The 20,996-nt window shown below is 39.4% G+C and overlaps 1 protein-coding gene across 1 annotated transcript in view; it reads left to right on the top strand.

Annotated features, from left to right (window-relative positions):
• The first annotated feature begins 6,048 nt into the window (after positions 1–6,048).
• Positions 6,049–20,996, top strand: part of NPAS3 (neuronal PAS domain protein 3) — an 813,175-nt gene continuing 798,227 nt past the window's right edge. Inside the window, exon 1 of the mRNA XM_067534288.1 lies at positions 6,049–6,339. Coding sequence (XP_067390389.1) covers positions 6,182–6,339 — 158 coding nt within the window. The 5' untranslated portion in view covers positions 6,049–6,181. The remainder of the gene's footprint in view (positions 6,340–20,996) is intronic.

The following is a 20,996-nucleotide window of genomic DNA, read 5'->3' as shown; positions in this document are numbered from 1 at the left end:
AGAGCAGTACATACAACACTGGAGAAATTAACACTGGAGCTCTAGCAATGGAAAATGAGCTATCCTTTGCCATTACACGGTATAGGTCAAAGGGGCTCTTTTGCTCCCAAATAAGCAGGGAACTGGGATTTCCAGCCAATTGAAAGGACTGATACTCTTTTCTGAGATAGCTCTAGTGGTTGTAAAGGACCTAAATATTTGTAGGGTTCATAAGTGATGCATCACTGTTCCCTCTTTCTCCATGCTAGAAGCATTAGCCTCACAATGCTTTCAATTGCCCATACTGATGAGTGAGATTCTAAGGTTAACCTCAAACCTTAACTCTAGTTTCCCAGTGGCAGCTCAGTGTGCTAATCATTGAGCCATTGGGATAGCCCTATAGGGCATTCTTCTAATAGTTTTTCTAGTTCTTCTACTGATGTCCTTATACATCTTTTATGATTTCGATAGTGATGCTACTTTCCCCAGGCATTTTCTTTCTATCTTCTTCTGCTTCTGTGTTTTCTGCTTAGAATATATGGACGGCTATCTTAATCTCTCCCTTCATTTCCAGTGCATCCTTTTAGAAAAGATATTTCTTTCCTCCACTCTCCCAGCCCTGGTATCCTGAGTATATCAAAGAATTCTAAAGATGGAAAATATTTGAGTACTTCCTATTTGAGTTTTGATGGCTTTTATCCTGACTTTTAACATTCACTATTTAGAAATTATATGTTATCACTTTTCTCATGAACAGTCAATTCTTTTTACATAAAATTAAACCGAATGTATGTACATTTTATACTGAGATCATTAGTTTTACACAGGAAGGAAAACAAAATGCAGCATATGACATCATTGGAGGGAGAAAATATGTTCTCTCATAGAGTTCTGGAAAGAAATTATATTTTTTTAAACAACTGCTCTTTTCTAATGTGCACTGCTGATAAACAGTGAAAGGAAATTCTTCTTTGCTAATTATATATTCCTCTCTCAGTATACATATATAAACTCTTTTGGGAATAATTTAGCAATATAACTTGAGATATGAGGTAGTTGTTATGTGTAGTATTACCAAAAAAATGTTTCACTGTACGTATGTTATAAAGCTCTTGGAATATTACAAGCAATGAAAGTACAGGTCAGTTAGCCTTCCTATCCCTACTCTGCCCATAATATTTCCTTACATGGTCTATCTTCTCCTCTTTCATCTTTTCTGTTATTTTATTTTCCCTTCTCTATTTCTATCCACTGTCATGAAGAGCTGCATTTGAATGACCAGTGCTTCACAATAACAGTACATATTGGTTCCAGCAACTGATACAACAGTCAGTGGACACTTGTAAAGATGAAGAGTTGTAAAATAATAAATTGAATATTTAATACCTATACAGAAGACATGGACTTTATCTACACTTAATGGGTGGGGGAGGCTGATTACTCATTCATAGCTACACCACTTATGAATGATGAGGTCACCCCATCTCATGAAGATAAATGCCATATCCTGTTATGACATATTCCTTTTATATAAAATTAGTTCAATTTTCTCACTAGTGAGAAACTAAAAAAAAAAATTCAATGCTTCAGAGATAAAGGCATTTTTCTCCTGTAGTTCATTATGTATCCTATTTTCATTTTATTTTATTTCTGTTCTGTTTTGTTCTGTTTTATCCTGTTCTATGTATACTATTTTACTCTCCACCTAAATGATATCTGACTAAAGTGAAGCAAAAATTAGATGATACAATGAAGCTTTGTAGCATTCTCTCTAGTACCTGTCACAGGCTCCTTCCAACAGCAGATAATGAAAATTCAAAGTCAAACCATTTAACTTTAAGTAAATGGAAATGAATTTCCAGAGAAGAGATTTTTTTCACCTGTGAAAGAAAGGAACAGTAGTACATTGAGAATGAGGATAAAGATATAACATATAATTGTGATAGATAGGGATATATAATGTATAAATTTTAAATGTTATTATATTACACACTGTCATGTGTTTTTAATTTTTATCCTTACTATGTTTTTGCCAGAAAAGTGGAAGATCTACAGCATATTGTAAGAAACAGCATTACTGTACATGAACATCTTTGAGCTCAATCAATACCAAAGCAACTTGCAGAATATCTTATTATAGTGTACTGCATTTAGACAAAAAGAATTTCACGCAAGAACCAGAATCTAGCATTAATCGGGAAGTGATGAAAATAAATTAACTTAAAAAAATGGTAAAGCCTGATTTTCCTTCCACTTACACAGTTATGCTGGTGTAAGACTAGTAAAAATGGGAGGAGAATCAGGCCCACAGTACTGAGCATGGGCAGACAGGTAGGAGGATAAGTCCGACATTGAACATTTTCACTCAAGTGTTAAATAAGATTCAAATAACAGAGATTAATGCTTTTCTTTACTATGCTACCCTTGATTGTGGGAGAAAAGCAATAAACAATCAAATTAACTATTCTACAGTCATGGTAAACCATTTGTAGTAGATATTCTTTCAAGGGCTATGAAACAATGGCTTTGCATACTGTAGACATTACAAACCTGGGACTGAATCCTGCTAGTCTTATTCATGTGGGTAGTTCCACTGACTTCAATGGGGCTACCTGTATGGCTGCTGGAGGTGGCTTTTCCTGTGTTAAATAAGTTAAATACATGATACAATCAGTAGTCATAAAAAAAAATTTTGTAAAATGTGCAAAGAGGATCCAGTCCTGCTCCCATTGAAGTCAATGACAAAACTCCTATTGACTTCAATTGTGCAAGCTGAGGACCAGTGTGACTTTTAACTGAGACAAGCCTTTATTCTTGCCGAAAGGCTGGCTCTCTGTGTCTCAGTTGTTACCTTCGGATCATGAAAATCTGGTACCCAAACAGAGTGACAGTCAAAGTTTAGCGACCTCTAAATGATTAAGTCCGTTGTAATGGCTGGACACAAGTTGGCAGAGAAAACTACTATAATGGACTGAGAATTTGGAAAATGGCTTTTGTGCACATTTAAATTCCTTTCCGTGTTTATTCCATAACCAATTAAGAGTGGTAGCCTAGCCTATATTCATGCCAGTCTTGTACTGTGTTTTAAGAAAAAGGAAAGGCACTATTCAGAAGTCTTTAATCATTCCTCCAGCCATTTATTGACCTGCTCTCTAAAGGCCATATACAGTCCTTGTTCTGCATGCAAAATTCCTATTGACAAAACTGGGAGGGCCATGGGCAGATGGAGGGTAGTTTATAAACCTTGCATTTTAAGTATGTTGATTACAAAGAAGAAAGAAACATTCACAGTCATATAAAAATAATGTGCACATCTTTATTTAAAACTGTTCTTTAAAAATGGAGTTTGAATAACATCCCCTCCTCCCACAGCTATCTAACCTATACTTTTTTTTGTAAAGTCTTTATATGTAACACTCAAACAATTGATGTCCCTATGGTATAAACAGGATAGATAATGAATATAAGTGGGATAGAAAATTAATCCTACTTGTGAGGAGAAAGACAGTCATAATTCACTTAGGCTTCTCAGCTCTTACGTTATGAGGTCTTCAGCTAACTCATGGGATCCATTCCACATCCCACAGACGCTCATTATGAATTCTTTTTATGTGCAACATGTGGGGACTAACTAGTTTCATATCTCCTGGTATTAGCTGCAGTCCAAAGCATTCTGTGTTAAAACAGAATGCAAACACAGATGCTATTTAATACAAAGGATTTGAATGCAGTCTGTGTTTTAACATAAAAGTAGATGTGTCTTCATTTGGTTTGGAACAAAAATGGTAAGTAAAAGTCAAGATGAAGAGGATATTGTGGATTAAGGGCCAGTCTAAGATTCATAGAGGCTGAGCTGCACTGGGTGAAAGGAGATATACTGCCAGGATAAGAGTAGATGTGCCTGTGGAAGCCAGAAGCACAATGGTTTCCAGGGTGGTGGGCCAGGCTGCAACAGTGCAGCAAGCACCTCTCTCAGTGTAACTGCCATACTCTGAGTGTTCAGGTTTATAGGGCGGGGTTGAACTTGAACTGCCAACCCAAGTTGCTGTGCCTTCACTGCTATTTTAACTCAAGCTAGCTAACCTGAGTTGAGAACACACTTTTTTGCAGTGTAGACATACCATGTGTGGTGCCATCAGGGTTAGCAGCTCTGTCCTCAGGAAGCAAAGACAGCCACAGCATGAATGCTGCTTGTGTATCCCACACTAGCACACAGCATGCTGCATCTCCCTCTAGGGGTTTGTTCACTGGAGGGGAACAGGCTGGGACTGCTAACATGAGCCTGCCTTATGGAATTGAGGGTCCTGGGCTCCAAGTCCCAGGAGGAGGGCAATGTGTGGACATTGCACCTGTGCAGGAAAGCTGTGGGGAGGGAAGGGCCTTTCCTCTTCTCTTCCCCTAATACTCCTGACTTAAAGGCCTTCATGCGCTGCAGTCGGTCTGGAACCCTGGCAAACAGGGACTGGCCCGCTTGGCCACACTGAGTAGCTTTAGTGTGGTGAGGGGACAGCCTTTGAGGCAAGTGTCCCCGGTTAATTTCTCAGTGCCATGGGGAGACTGGGGGAGAAGATTGGATGCAAGGGCTGCAGCCTTTTCTAGGTGAGTTTTGCAAGGCTCCTTCCTTCCTTCCTTCCTCCACACTAGGACAAGGGCTTTGCAAAGCGTTAAGAAAAGAAGGGCTCTGTTTCGGCCTTGTGGTTCGCCTCCTTCCCCCCACCCCACTCGCTTTGGCCACTACCCAGGCTACTCCTCCCAGTCCCTCTTCGCCCTCCCGGCTCAAAGGGTTAAACAGGTGAAGCGCCGCTCCAGCCCCGCGCGGTGGCCTGCGATTGGCTGCGAGACGAGCGGCGCAGGCCCGCAGCGCCGGTGGTTAACGCGCGGGGAGTCAATCAGCAGCGCGGCAGAGCAAGTTGTTGCTCCCTCATTCATTGACTCCCGGCGCCTGCGAGGAGGGGGAGGGTGGGAATGGCACGGCGCGCGGGCGGCTGCTGCTGCGCATTCCAACACCTCGCACTGCGCCGCCGGCTGCTGCTGCGCTCTGAGAAGCGCCACAAGGCAGCACAGCGTGGCTCAGGCACAAGGCACACACAGACTCACGTACAGCGCCCTTTAAACCCGAGCTAAACCGGGAGGAGGAGAAGATGCACTTTGCAGCAGGGAAGAGCGGCAAAGCAAATCCATCCTCCTCGGCGCCTACTCCTGCCACTGTTGCACAAAAGAGCTGTACATCTGCAGATGTTTTTTCCTCTCAGATTATCAAGCAGTTTGCATGAAAGAGAGACCAAAGACGAGCCACCTTCCTCACTGTTGTCGTTTGCTCCTGCTGCTCTGTAATATAAATTTGCAAAGGGTTTTTGCACACCGCTCAGCGGTATAATTGATATGTTGAAGCAGCAGTAGGGATCAGTGCTTGCGCGCACGCACACGCACACCTTACAAGTTTGAGTAGCAATAACATTGCTGCACACTAGGAGGGGAGGAGAGTCAGTTCCCTATAATAGGGAACAAACTCTGCCATTGCACAAAAGCGTCGCATTTCCTCGCTTGTGAAAACCGTCCCTTCATAGAAAGTGTGTGTGGAGCGCGGGGGGAGGGGGGCAGCAAGTTACCAAGAGCAAGAACTTGGGCTGCAACAATCCTCTACTCTTCCTTCTTTCTTTAGGACTCTGGGAGCTGGGATATTTCCTCCTCCCCACTTCCCCCGCGCCGTTGGCTCTAGCCCAGGCTGTGGTCAGCAGCGCTTATTATTACTTCATTGAGACAGAGACTCCTCCAAGACTTGCATTTTGGGAGGGAGGAGGGGGAAAAAGGCAACATTTGCTGCTCATCATTTTCACTGCACGGCTAAAGTAATCGCGACCCCCTTCTCTTCCCTCTGTCCCTACTCAGCTTGGATTTTCTGTTGCAGCCTCAGCGGTATTATTAGCTATACCTTCCTCCCCCTCCCCCCAGTGCTGAGACCCCCCTCCCCAAATCCTCACACGCTGCATGTTTGCAAATCGGTAAAATATCTCCCCCTCCCTCCGCCCCAGCTCCTCTCAATCTCAGCCCAGCAGCTCAGATCAAAGCGCCTTCCCTCACTCACAGTGGCCGCCGCTCACTAATGGGATTGCAGTGTGCCTGGCTCTGCTGCTGCAGCCGCCGGAGGGAGAGGAGCTGCTGTACCTCTTCGCCGAGACTCGCTGGGTGCTGAGCCGCGGGGATGATCAGGATCTTCCCGGATTTCAGTGTGCAGGTGACTGCGGCGGCGGCCGGTGGGGCGGCCGGGGGAGTGCCGGCCGGGCCAGGCATGGGGAGAGCCAGCACCGCAGCCAACGGCAACCCGCAAAACGTTCAGGGCATCACTTCCTACCAACAACGGTGAGTACAAGTCAAAAAGGGGTGTGTGTGAGGCTCCCTCACTAGCTTTTCTTTGTGCTTTTGTGTTTCTTTCTCTTTCTCTTCGCTGTCGGTAGCTCACTGGGTGTAAAAACACAGGGTATTTTAAAATGCACCGAGAGGTAAACAAAAATCTTCTAGTTGTGTCTTGGGTGAGTTGGAAAGCAGCAATGGTGGTGGTTGGCGGGGGGGGAGTTCCCGGCATCTTTTGCTTGGCTACTCCAAAGTTTGAGATCCCGTCCGCTCATCCCTTCAAAGAGAGGAATTGCTCAATGTCAATGCCTTGTGCAAATCCCACTGTGTGGCAGCCTGGGGGATAATTGATCACGGTGTGTTGAGTGATAATTTGTTTTCGACAGAGAAAGAGACAATTTTCACTTGGAGTTGCACGCTTGCAATTCCACATTGTAGTATAACAGTATTATCATGTCACCTGTTAGTACAGGGAAATATAGCATGAAACTCAGCACTGTTGAGTATTCATCTTAACTGTATTCTAATGCAAATGCACGAGTTTCGCAGGCAGCGCCTTTAGGAAGAGCCCTACAAAGTTGGGTCAGGCAATAAGTCATAATGAAGTTTAAAGACTTTATCCATCCCCCCTAAGAATTCATTGATAGTGCTGATACTAACATGATGTTTAATTACATGACATTTCCTCGTCATTCTAAGAGTAAAAATCTGAATTTTCTCTTTGATATTCTTTGCTACTAGCAAATGATAACGAAAATGTAAACCCCCAAGTAATTGACAAGAAACAAATATAGATTGAAATCTGAACAAACAATTTCGGTTCGCTAAATAAAATAAAAATAGCATAGTTCCAAACATCTTGACTTTCAGTATTGCATTAAATTAAACACTGGAGTAAAAAATGGTGTGTAACCACAAATATCTAACACCTCAGACTAAATGTGCATATAATGAAAAGTAGTTTCCCAGGAAGTTTTCACTGTATATTTCAAACTTCACTGGTTTGGAAACTCTTGTTTGGAACCACCAGTATTTAAACTGGTAAGATTCAGGTAATCGATCATTGCTTGCTTTGTTGTACACCAACTTTGAGATGCCTAACACATTAGGGCAAGTTTTGGAAAACACATGGGTGTGTTTTTTCCATTTGATGTCCGATGGTAGGAATTTTCTGGTCGTGACTTTTGAAGGCTTTATTTCGTGAAAAATTAGTATAAAATTGATAATCTTGCAGTTATTCATTTTGATCCTTGAGCACTTTCCTAGCCAAGGAATGTTTGAAATGTAATAGCAGCCTTCTTCTGCTCAAACAAATACAGGAACTTTTTATATAAAAGAACTGGAACGTGACAGATAAAAAGAATGGGAAAAAGTTGGGTTAGTATTTTCCTTTCATGGTTTCTGTATGATTTTTTGTCACTTATAAAATATTTAAATGACAAGGGAAACTGATGGTCACTTTAACTAGGAAGTACAGACAAGTCACAATAATTTAGTCTATGAAGTGGGGAAGTCAAGGGTCAGAAATGTCAGATTGACTTTTAAATAAATGAGAGACCTCCAGGGTTTAAATTATAGGGAAATATATGGACAGGGCATCATGTGCAATTTTAGATTTTAATAGTTTGATTTTTATCAGTCAGTAATCAGGAAAAAGTTATAAGAACAACTCTTCTATGATAAACTACCAACACCAGTAACCAAATATTGTTGAGTAAATATATAGTCAAATACCTACACTAATGAGAATTCAGTCCAGTCTGGATGCTTTGCATACTTTCTAATTTCATGTAGAAAAGATGATTTGCATTTTCTCCTAATGTAAAGTAACTTTTGGTTTTATAGACTAAAACTATGCCTTTCCTTTGAATGATCTTTCAACTCATTATATAGAAATGCTTTACAAATGTACTAGAACATTGGCACTACTTTTTTGCTCATTGCAAAAATTCAGAATGACCCCTATTAACTTTTTATTTTCTGGAGGAGGGGAAAAGGCTTTGCCGGATTGACGGGCATTTTGTGCTTTTTGAATCCCCAGATTCCTTATTACAGTGTTGAAATTCTATTACAAATCCCACATTTAATTACTGAAATAAAAATAAAAGAAATCCAGTGACCTTATGTTGAAATGTATGACATGTACTCTGGATAAATACGGTACAGTTACGTGTATGTACTGCAGAATGACAAATACAAAAAGTCCAGTAAGAAATGGGGCCCCAATCCTTGAAATACCCACGTGCTTAACTTTATTACAGTGATGTGTGAGTGTTTGCAGGATCGGGGGCCTAGGTGAGTAGGCAGATTTGAGAAGGAAGCTGTCTGCAGGGGCTTGATCCCTGGGCTGCCCTGATAGACTGTCTGCTTCTTGAAGCCCTCGAACCTAATAGGTAGGTTAGTCTCGCTGCCTCCGGTAGGGAGAGATTCTCCTGTTGGTGCATTTACAGCGCCCTACAGCCAAACTTTCAGGTGCTTTACTAACTTCTTCCTCATTTGCTTTCTCTTGCACAACTCTCACGTTATAGCCATCCTATTCCCCTTTCCCTTGACTTTTTAAGTTATGGAGAAGGCGCTCTATTTAAATTCTGTTGTTTAGGGCTTGATCCTGCTCCCATGGAAAGAATCCTTTTGGGAACAGGATCAGGCCCTAAGCAGCTGAACTTGCAGGCAGCAGAAGCACACCCACAAAGTTATGTTGGCTATGAAAAGCCATTTACAAAAGAGACATTGACTTTTAAAATCTCTTTAACCCCAGTTCTCCTTATGTGTTAAAAGAAACCTGAAAGACATTCTCTTTTTCTCGCTCCCTTATTTCGTGATCGGTTTGGTAATCTCCAGTGAAGTAGCGAAGCATATGCTTTTCCAACAGAGCCAGTCATCGCACTGTGTTAACATTACCAATATTGCCTCTTCCAAGAAGGCAGCATCTACAGCTAAGATGCGGGGTGTGTACACACTCAAATGGGTGTGCGCGCGCCTGTATTCGCTGCCCCACTCCCATTTAGATGCGGCTTCTGTGCAGAGGATATGAGTTATACACCCGTGTGGATACTTCTGTGTATCTAACGCCTCTACGCTCTTCAAATGCCGTATACATAAAGATAAAGATGTGCTGCACACACAACATATTGCGCGCACACTCACTAATACATATGTAATGCGCACCCACTGTGGAGAGCATAAGCATGTGCCCTGGCGGAATGGTACATGCGATGCGCACATGCCCTCTCCTATGGCACGCACACATGGGCACTCGCAGAGTTACACACAAACGGTGTCTGTCAGCCCCTCTTTTCTGCTGGATCTGCTGCTCCAGAGCAGGGAAGTGTGCGAAACTGCAACTGAGTGGCGTTGTTGCGCCGGCAGCGGAGGCTCTCTGTCCCCTGCACAGAGGGAGTGTGAGCGGAGCTGGGGAAGCAGCTGGAAAATGCCCAGAAATACTTTCACAGCGGTCAAGCTCGGAGCTCCTTGACTCTTCCCTCCCCCTCTCGCCCCAATCCCGCTCGCCCCATGGCCTGGCACCCAGCTTAATCTGTCCCGGGGCGTGTGTGCGTGTCTCACACCTGCCGGGCGATGCCAATGGCCGGGGCTGCACGGCTCTCTCCTCCCGCCGCCGCCGCCGCCGGCCGCCTGTCTCTACGCTTGGCATGTCTGGGGAGCCGGCGGAGCCCGGGCTCCCTCCGCTCCTCGGCTCGTGGACTGCGGCCGCCGCAGCAGCCGTGCTAGCGAGCAACCTGCACCAGGACTGCGCCGAGGAGCGGGAGCCCGCGATGCTTTGGCCTCAGTACTTTTCCTTAGCCTGTCTGTTTAAGCAGGGCCATTGCCGCCGCCGCCGCCGCTAGACACACCACACACGCCAGCCCCAGCAAGGGGAAAAGTAAAGGGAGAGCGTAAAAAAAAAAAAAAAAAACCACCCCAGGAAGATGGCGCCCACCAAACCAAGCTTTCAGCAGGATCCTTCCAGGCGAGAACGGTAACACTTTCTCTTTATTGAACCTGCAGCAGCAGCAGCGTGCGGTGCCGCCGCCGCTGCTGCCTTGGGTCTGGCGTGGCTGCCATGCCGGGGAATGGTGGGAGGAGGAGGAGGACTCTCTGCCTGCAGACACCCGCTCGCCCTGTCAGGTACGGGGAGTTTCTCCTATTGCATATTGTCTGCCTGCCGCCGCCGCCGCACACACACACAGACAGTTGCACACACACACACACACACGCGCGCGCGCTGCGAGCCTCTCCGCGGCAGCCGCCGCCAGTCTCCGAGCAGTGTCACCTCCCCAGCCTGCAGGAGCCGGTGTTTGGCAGGGCGCGTTGACTCGGGAGGGGGAGGGGTGTATGTGGCGGCGGTGGTGGTGGGGATCCCCGGGGCGGCCCCTTGCGGGTCTCTAGTCTCCGCGAAGCGGGGGCGGGGGAAGGGGGGGGGAGGGGATGACTGGGAGATGAGGCGCTTGCACCAGGCCTGGAACGTCTTGCTGAGGGGCCGTCCCTGCTTGTGCAGTTCAAGTGCAGCTAGGCCAAAAACTAGAGAAGAGCTGTTTGCTCTTCGCAACAAGCTGCGCATTCGGGCAAGTTTGTTCCCATAATTGCAGAATAATGCACGCTCACTAACCCCCTCCCCCCCGCCCTTGGCGTTCTTGGGGGTGGAAGCCAATCAAGCTGTTTGGAACAGTTGATACTTACTTACTGCACTGTGGAGTTGGTTAAAACACACACCACCAGAGAAGAGTTTGTATACAAAATATCTGCAAGGACTGTAAACTGTTATTCTTAGAATTCGGAGTTGATGGTCCTTTCTCCCCTTTGCTTCTAATCCACCGGTCTCTCCCATATACTTTTGTTTGGGACTGTGTTTGCTGTTAATTGACTGTTGCTGACGTGAATTGCCCGTAGCAGATTTGTTCTAGTAAAATGAATCTTTCTAGAAGTGATCAGTAGGAAACTGTTGACAAGTTCATGTGATGTGACTTTGTGATTCTTACAAAAGTATTCAAAGCTTAATTTCAATAAGATATATGTCCAAGAGGAAAGCAGCCAAAGGTGTTTTCTTCTTCTTTTTTCTTCCTTCTGTATTATTAGTGAATTTAGGGGTGGGTGAAAGGGTGAGGAAGGTGCCTGGTTAATTGTAAAATGGAAATTAACATTTAGACAGCTTTTAAAAGTGACTGGGTCACGTTACGGGATTTATATTTTACAGTACAAGTTGATCTGAGAAACATTTACATAAAATGATTTGTGATTAAACAGTTTTTATTTCACACTTTTAATTCAAAACTTGTCTTTCAAATGTTACGTAAACATACCACAGTGTATGTTTACAAAAATTAATTAGTTGCAGATTTGATAGGCATATCAGTAGTTTTCATGGGGAAGTAGGTTACTGAGTATTGCAAAACCTCAGAAAACTCTGTTTTGTATTCGTAAGTAAAGTATTTAGATACCTGTGCTTGATGCATACTGTTGCACTTTGACAGCTTAGTCAAAGTCATATGGAACTGAATTGGATATAGGTGTAATGTGCACCTTCGTTAAAAATCCAGAAATCAGAAGTCTAATTTATGTTTTGGCTTCTCTTTAGTGATAAACATTCAACATTTTCCTCCAATAGCTGCATAGGCATTTTTACTGTATCAATAGTGCCTTTAGCAGCATGCTTTTTGCTTTTTCTATAGGATTCTTCATTTGCAAGAAAAACAACATATAAATATCAATATGTGGTTTTTTTCTAATATACACTTTTGCTGTCTTCTTTCTGATCCTGGTACTATATTAGTAATAAATGTATTTGCCAGGACAGCTTCAGTAATCTCTCCAGCAGAAGCATATTTGTGTGCCATTTTGGGAATTTCTCTGAGATAGGAATCTTGAAGATAGAATTAATTTCTAGGGGAAACTTCATAGCCTGTGCATGAGTGCTTTCTTTATCACCTGTCTCCATTTGGCATTCGGAGAAGGTAAATCAAAGTGCGCGATTTGTTATTCTGCTCCACTTGAGAGCTGAACTAAATAACACTTGGTCTGAAATTCTGATTGAAGTTGTAGGAGGATATACTGTATTTAATTTAATGCCCTTTAATAGCATCTTCTTGTTCAGCTCTGATGCTGTCATTTTAAAGGTTGGATAAGAGTAGTTTTACCCTGTAGGGAGTGGGAGGAGTAATCATTTCAGGGGAACAAGGAGCCTAAACTCCTAGAACTAATAGCCAGAAACTTGGCCTAGTGTCCAGACAGTTTTGTGCCCTGAGGGTTTGCTTCGTTATCACTGTTTACAAAGCTCTGAACACTTTAAGTATAAATATTACATGTGTAAGTTGATTTGTTTTTATATGGGAAATTATGTATCATGCTATGCGTTCTTAAGAAAAAGTTTTGGAAAAAATGTAACTGTGCTTCAGTAAGTATACACTAATGTGCATTTTCTTAAAACTTATTTATTGTTGCACTACATACTTGCATGTAACTGTTTATTTAAGCCTACTTTGTAAATCTCCTCTAAGGTGTATCTTCTGAGTGATTTGAAAAATGGCTTTTGAAATCACTATATTCTTAGTTATTTTTTGAATAAACTAGTTATCAAAATTTAGAACCATGAGAGTAAACAATCTGTTCATTGTTTGTTTGTTCTTCATTTACACACTGTTTAGATGGAATGTATTAAAATACTTTAAATAACAGGAAAATGGTTTAAAATGTCTTCCACAGATATTATTTGGTACCATTAAGTATAAATACTACTTGAAGAATTTTAAAACTTTGTTTTATCTGTTTAGATTGTGAAAGAATTATATTTAAAGTTATGCACTTAAACTTCTTTGATTTTCTTTTAAACTCTGGTAGGTTGCAAATTATACAGTTATGGTACGAGCCTAGGATTTTTTATTGTGTGGATATATAACCAAGATAATTAAATAGAAGTGGCATGCGTATAGTATGCCTGTGCTGATTTGTAAAGCATATCACAGTAGCGTTGTTTTAAAGTAAAGAAAAAACTCCTCATTTTTGTATTTCTTTCTAGAGTATAAGCTTAAACACAACAGTGATAAATGATGATATGCATTGTCTAACACTTGCTTTTATATAAATAGCTCCAGAAGATTGCTTAAATGATAATCGAAAATATGAAATAGGGTGGCCTTCATATCACAAGGCCAAGGGTCTACAAATGGAAAAACTGAAATAATGAAATATTTCCAAGGCAACAGACTGTCAACAAGAACAGTAATGCATGGGCATATCATAGAGCTACCAGAGAGGATATTAGATCTTATAGCTCTAGAGCCAGGAGTTATAATGACCTTTATTAAATAGAGCCCTCCCACATTACAACAATCTTTCTGATTTCTGATTTATGGATTAGCAGTCATACTACTATTCATAATTTGAAACATTCTCCCACCATATTTGATTTGCTGCATTTCTCCCCACCGGAATCATATATTATTTAGTGTTTACATGAGAATATTGATCAACAAAAGTTATATTAAGTATTTTCAGTAACTAAGGGGGTTCTGAATAATAAGGTTTTGTCTGCTGCAGTGTTTCTTACATTCTTTCAGCATAATTGTTTTCCTACTGGAAGTTATAGGCATTTGACTTGTTTTATATAAATTTAATGGTGCTATATAGAAATGTTGTGTTTATACTGAATAATTATAGCATTACTTCTTAGGTCCAATAACTTGACATTCATCAAAGTTACCACATTAAAATTAGCAGTTTATTACAATGCCCAGAAGTAAGGGTATTTTTAAGGGAACATCAGGCTACATCATGAACATCCACCTCCCCATTCTTCTTCCCACCACTTGAATTTCAGGGTCTAATGCATTGACAGTTTTCAATAGCAGTTGGTTTGAAACTTGGCATACAAGTTGCTAGCCCAGATGTGAAATGCACTGTAAAAAATAGTAAAACAGTTGTTGAAAAGTGACACAGACAATTTTTATAATTTCAGCCACTTGCTTTACTAACACTCTGGCTAAAAGGTGTCTTTATTTTAAAAAATAATTTTTCGTATATCTTTTTTTGATATTGGTTTATTTGTGGGAGGAATGTGGGCTGAGATTTTTAAATATCTGAAATTGAGCATGCAGACTAACTAGTAATTTTCATAACATTTTGGGCTTGATTCTGTTTCCATTGAACAGACATTAGCTTAATGGCTGCAGGATTGAGCCCCTGTACAGGATGTAGTTGCATTTTATTTTATAGGCATTAAGTAATTGATTTAGGGGGTTTAATGTAATTGGAACTGATTCTAAAAGTGGACCTAATGTGACTAACTCTTACATGTGCAACTAGGCCCATTGGAATAATTTCAAATTAAAGTCAATAGCACTGCTACTTACAGGTGTAAAGGTTACTCATGTGAGGTGAAGTTTCAGAATCTGTCCTATAGTGGTTTCAGAATTAATTAAGTTGAATCTTGGCACACAATTTGCCAGCATGGAATTTTATTTTTTAAACTAAAAACTACATTTTTGAATATATTTAGCCAAAACATTTTCTCAGTGCTGCTTTTTTTCATTTTCTTTTTAACTTGGGATTAGTCCATTGCTGCCAAGTGTTTTTGATATTTATGGCACTAATAAATATATTTTTCATAATAGGCAGCATCTTTCTGTGTATATATACAAGGCTACTACATATTATCTTTACCATACAAAGTCCTAATAGTGTCAATGAGATGCTTATACTGTTGGTTTTAACAGAACTTTGCATAGTAAGAATAATTTGTTATAATACTGCATATGAAGATGCAGCATAGTAGGAATAAAATGGTTGCTGGTGTGTCTTATATGACTAGAGCATTGTTCTGTGACCAGCTTGAGCAGTAGTTTCGCAATACACAAAGTCCCAGTAAAATGAATAGGACTCTTGTGCCATTGATTTCAAAGGACTTTAAGTAGTAAAAATTTTCATTAATATTTTATAATGTAGTGGAACGTTACATAGAAAAATATTGTGTGATAAGAACAGGATTATGTTTACAACTATATCTTGGAAGATTCTGTCTTTGGAAGTGTACATTCAAATTTTATCTTCATTTAAAAAAAAAAAAAACAAAAAAACCCAAAGGAAAGAAAATACTATAGAAAGCCAAAAGCAAAAAATGTATTTAATACTGTAGGCCTGTTTTTTGGCGGCCCCCCCCCCCCCCCCCCCCCCCCCCCCCGATAGTAACGGGAAAACTCTCATGGACTTGAATAGGAGCAGGATTAGACTGTGCATCTGTGTATCATTAACCACAAAAGAGCAAGGAAATTCTGAAATAAAAATGGAGTAGTCCTGCGTCAAAAGAGCTTCCAAGAAAATAACAATGTCAATTTGGTGGCTCTCAATATTGAAGTTTATATAGTTTCTGATCCTCTATTCATTACAAAGGCAAAATTGAAAATCACACTGAAGGACAGGTGATCTTACATAACTTCATATGAGGAAGAATTGGTAATAATTAGGTGACTCATTGAAAGAAGAGGCTCAATCGTTGATTTGAGGTAGCTCCTTTTCATGGTGGACCTTTCCATTTTCAGTGATGTTTCCTTATTTTTGCATGTTGAAATTACACCCTTAGAGTTTGTGCTGTCCTCGCTATGCTCTGAGCATTCCTCTTGATGTCACGCTACAACTGAGCAGCACTTAATACTTAGCATTTTTGTGGCGATTGTCATCTGTAGAGCTCAGAGTACTTTAAAAGGGGCATATGCACTATTATGTCCATTTTACAGATAGATAAACTAAGGCACAAAGAAGTGACGAGAACTGGCAGAGCTCATACAGCAGGTTAGTACTAAAATTAGGATAAAATCGAGGTCTCCTGACTCCAGATCTAGTTCCCTATCCATGGACCACACTGCCTGCTTAGAGAGCCTTGGGGCTTTGTACTTCTTTTACAGACAAAAATCCCACTGAAAGAAAGTGTTTTGATGGAACAGCTGATTTGTATTTTAGATTTCTTATGGAATTTAAAATTTTCCTCAAATCTGTTAACTTCATTTGTAATAGCGGTTCAACATTATGTTAAGTAATTAAAGTGAAAGAGTACTGTTTCATTAACGTCAAGGATCACAGGTTTACATGTGTATGTAATTAATGTTCAGGATATAGTTTGAATAGTATACATGTATGTTATGTACAATTAACTCCGTGGGATTTGGCACCCAAGACCTATTCAGTTGCAATGGAATTGGGTGCCTAAATACCGTAGGCTCATTTGAAAATCCCAGCTTGGAAGTTTTGCCTGCATAAGGAATATGTAATTGGGTTCATTAAATGTTGTTTGGCTATAGTGGGTTGTCATTTTGGAATAAATTAGAAAAGTGCATATTTGGCTTGAGATAATGCACATGTGTTTTACGTTATATAAACTAGGGGGCAGAGCGGGTTGGTTGCTTCGTTTTTTGTCTTGCTTATATATCACATTGGAGAGTTGGGAACACTTCCTGATTTGAAGTTTAGTTCATCAACGTCCTAAATTTAGGTATGCATGGTGTTCTCAAAATTGTCCTTTCTAGATTGCAGTCCATTTGGCAAAACAATATTTGCCAAGTTTTGGAAGGACTGGGTGCCTCTGTTTAGGGGAGACTAGAGACTAAGTATGTTATAGTGAGGAAAAAACCTCGTGTTCGGTAGGCAGTCTCTGTAGCTCAAGGTTGAGGTCAGTAGAAAGGACTGAATGACCGAGTCTTTCAAGTGCTGGCTTTCGGATTAAAAGAAGGACTTGTTGCCATTGCTACTTAGCCTTCATAACTGCAAAAAGTGTTCATATTTGTCAGAGTATCATTGGATATAGAGTTGATACACTTGCTTCAAAACTTGTTCCATGGACAAGAGCTTCTGGAAAAACTCATTATATATACATTTAAAAATAAAATACAAAATCCTATTTTATTTATAGGTGACTAGTAAAAGGTACCAAAGAGAAACAAATGCTTAGGGCAGCCTTATTCATTGATTGCTTTTGAGTCACTATTCTGATTTACAATAAAACTTGTATTTCTTCTGTAAAATCAAAAGTACAGTAATTTTTTCAATGCCTGAATGAGCTAGATAAATGGTACTCAAGTATCAGTGTTTGAAGGATCCAAGTATTTTACTAAAGTATCTTAATTAATTGGATGTTCACTTTAATAGTGAGGTTTCCTGTTTATAGGCAGTGTTCTGTAAGGAGAAGGTATATTTGATATGTAAATGATGTATAGTGCTGAAGAGGACCAATTTTACTAAAGTTGTATTTTTACTAAACAACTGTTTCATGTTAAAAACAAAAATAAACTGAATTGACAAAGTACAAGTTTCAAATGAGAGTAATTGTGGAAAAGGTATAGTAGTGCTTGGAACTTTTAATCATAAATTCTGTTCCTTTTATTACTGTCACTCCATTTTTGCAGTGATACTGACTTTGCTCTTAATTTTAATTTTTTTTGTTAATAAATCCTAATTTCCTTTTCTACAGAGTTGTAGTTTGGAAACCCTTATGTTATGCATTCCAAAACCAGTTTGCTCAAAGTGTAATTTTATATTTTTGCACTGCTTCTCAAGACCAGGGCTTCATTTAATATGATAGAGTAAACACTAAATCCAAAATAGAAGAGTGACTTGACATACTAATTATGTATCCTTTTTACAATATACAGTATTTAGGTTATTTGTACTCTCCCACATCTTTCCAGGAAGTCATGTGGGGATATTGCTTTTTTACTTGTTTAATTATTTTGTAATATTACTGGAAAAAGTATCTCAACCCCTATTTAGGACTTAATTTTTATTTGTGGAGGTTATCGTGTATTATACTATTTGTTTTCTTCCTCTTTGCATTGAACAATCTTTATGGGGAGAGGTGGCTAACAATGGGTAGAATATGTTTTCCTTTCCTAGCAAAATGGAGCATTTGATAGTTAGTACTCTTCTATATTTGTTATGATACTTATTGCGGGGAAGACTTTTTACGTAATTCTACAGTGATGTATACAGTTATACTGTACTGTATATACATATGTAATATGTTATATGCACTGTATATGTATATTTGCTTGGAAGGAAATGTTATATGGTTGTCTTCAACATGCTGTAAATGTCTTATTTTAGATAAAGTTAAATTTAAATGCACTGGAATGGTGACTTTTTTAACTAATGCTGTGAGGGAAAAGTAGGCTCATCATTTTTTGCACATTTTTATTGTTCTGGGTAAATGTAATTTGTTAATCCTGTGAAATTTGTCATAGATAAATTTGCTTGGATTATCTTGTCACCACCGTATCTGCATTCTTTTGTTCATTGCTTATTCATAATTTAACAGTCTGGCAGTGAGCCTTTTTGGGATGCTCACAAAAGATATATGACCTCTACCAGCTGCTACTATAACCTGCAGAATGCACAGCAAGACATTAGAAACGTGAGGATTCCTCTACTGATTAAAGTGCTCTTCATTTAAACAGTCTGTTCAGAAGAATCTCAGGAATCTCTGTGAATAGCAGTTTTGATTTTTCTTTCCTTGCAAAATTAGTTCTAACCGTTTTTTTTTTTTCAGAGTAAAAAGAAACCTAATATTGAAACCTAGTTTGGTGGTATTTCGTTTTCCAGATGGACTAAAGAAAATTAAATCCTTCATTACTATTATATATAAATGTATATTTCCTGTAATTTCACAATATGAAAAAATAGTGCCTTTTGTTATAATTTAAGTCTACATCTTCCCACTAAGATGTTTTTGACATATGTTGTTTTCAGGTACTGATTTACAGAAGAGTTGGCTGATTTAACCCTGCTTTAGCCCAGGCACTTTGCAGATTATACTGTGTAAATACTCAGTATCATACAATACACGAAAGACATTAAATAGAATGTTACTTGATGTGTAACAACATTTTAGATTTTCATTATTCTCATGATTTAGTTTAGGATATAATTTTTTCCCAATTTTTATTTTACTTATCTGCAGATCAACTTGTGAGTAATGGCCAGTTTCTTCCTCCTCTTCGTGCTGGTACATGATTATAGTTCAAAATAATTCATCGTTAATCCATGCAGTATTGGTTCATCTCCATCCCTCTGTTTTGTGATTAGACCCTCAGGCTTATAAGAACATTCTGCTGCATAGTTTTCTATACTGATTTTTTTGACTGCAATCCTTATTTTAAATATTGTCCTGTAGTCACTGCACTCCTCTACCAATCACTTTATATTCCTCAGAATATATCGATTGCAAGAGATTAATATTTATTTGAGGCTACTTTTCAAGGGTTTGTGAAAAATATTTCTATTTCCCGGTGTAGTAAGTCTTTATATGTGAGTTTATTGGTCTCGGTTCAGTTTGTCTTATAGTGTAAAACTGTTGCTTTTCAGTTCTTCATTCCTTGTTGAGATCTGGGTTTTTTGGCTGTACATATTTATGAAATAAGGTGAATCAGGAAGTACAGTGTCTTCAAAAGAAATACCAGGTCTTTAATAAACAGATCATAGCAGCATAGTAATTAAAAAGTTGACATGTCTCACAAAATAATTTAATCGGTACTGGTGTAAAATAAAGCCCTTTGAGGAATATATGGGGCCTGATCCTGCTATGTTTTACTCAAGTAATCAGTCCTGTTGAAGTCAAAATGTTTCAGAGTTGAGCCGCTATGGTATAATCATAACATACATTGATAAGTTTTGAATGTAATATTTCCAGATTATGAAGCAAATCCATCATTTTATTTCACATCAGATACTTCCAATTTTAAGAAAGGTCATCTAAAGGATTTTTTAAAGACTTTGTTTCAGCATTGAGTAGTTCTGTGTTCCTTTTAATAATTACTTTCATCTCATTGTAGCCGTGTGTTTGAAAGTGTAGGTCAATAAGGATGATCGCATTCAGAATTTCATGATCTGTGTAGTGGAACAAATTGAAAGCAAAGCCTGTATCAATCACTGTGAAGGGAGGGTTAATTGTTACTGCTTCTCAAGCCTCTGGACAGATAAACCAGTAATGAAATACTTATTGCTCTGATATGTGAATGCTAAAGGATGAAACAATGGAAACAGAAGCAGTCTTCAAAGATAACCTAAGAAAAGAAGGTGGGGGAGGGGGCAAAGAAAAAGAATAAGCTTGACTAAAGTAAGATATTCTATATGCTCTGCATTAACTCTTTTAAAAGTGATATTGTTTTAATCTAATACAGCCTTCTAGTAATGATTTAATACCACCAGGTTTGTCATGTTTCTAAAGCCAAAACAAAATATGAATTTGAAAGATGCTGTTAGGTTAACAATTTACATAAAGTCTGGACCTTAGGTAAATGTTAAGTTTCTATGCATTATGTGTTTTCTTTTCTCTTTGTTTTACATTTGTGGTACTTTAAATGCTTTTTTTCTTATTTAAAAGCACAGCTGTATTTACTAAATCTAGTGTGTTTGTTTTCTTGTGAAGGCATTTTTAAGCTTTTTGTGTACAGCCAACCAGGATGCTAAAGGAGTGTTTAAAGATAGAAAAAACAAAATAAAAATGAGTGCAGCAAACAAATTATGATATTATAGTAAATATTTAACTATTTCTAGAATGTGAACTTAGCATTTTAAACATCTGTTAGTTACTTATATGTTGAAATATATGCAAAAATATTTAGCCAAATTGAAGTCTTAGGCCCATGACAATCATCTCAACACAGTGGGTAGTTCTGAAAATTAATGAGAAT

The sequence above is a fragment of the Emydura macquarii genome, unplaced genomic scaffold (assembly GCF_026122565.2).
Source record: "Emydura macquarii macquarii isolate MOO-44397 ecotype Brisbane River unplaced genomic scaffold, CSIRO-AGI_Emac_v2 contig_374, whole genome shotgun sequence".
In the NCBI taxonomy this organism is placed as follows: Eukaryota; Metazoa; Chordata; order Testudines; family Chelidae; genus Emydura; species Emydura macquarii.
This window is presented reverse-complemented; position numbering and strand designations above follow the sequence as displayed.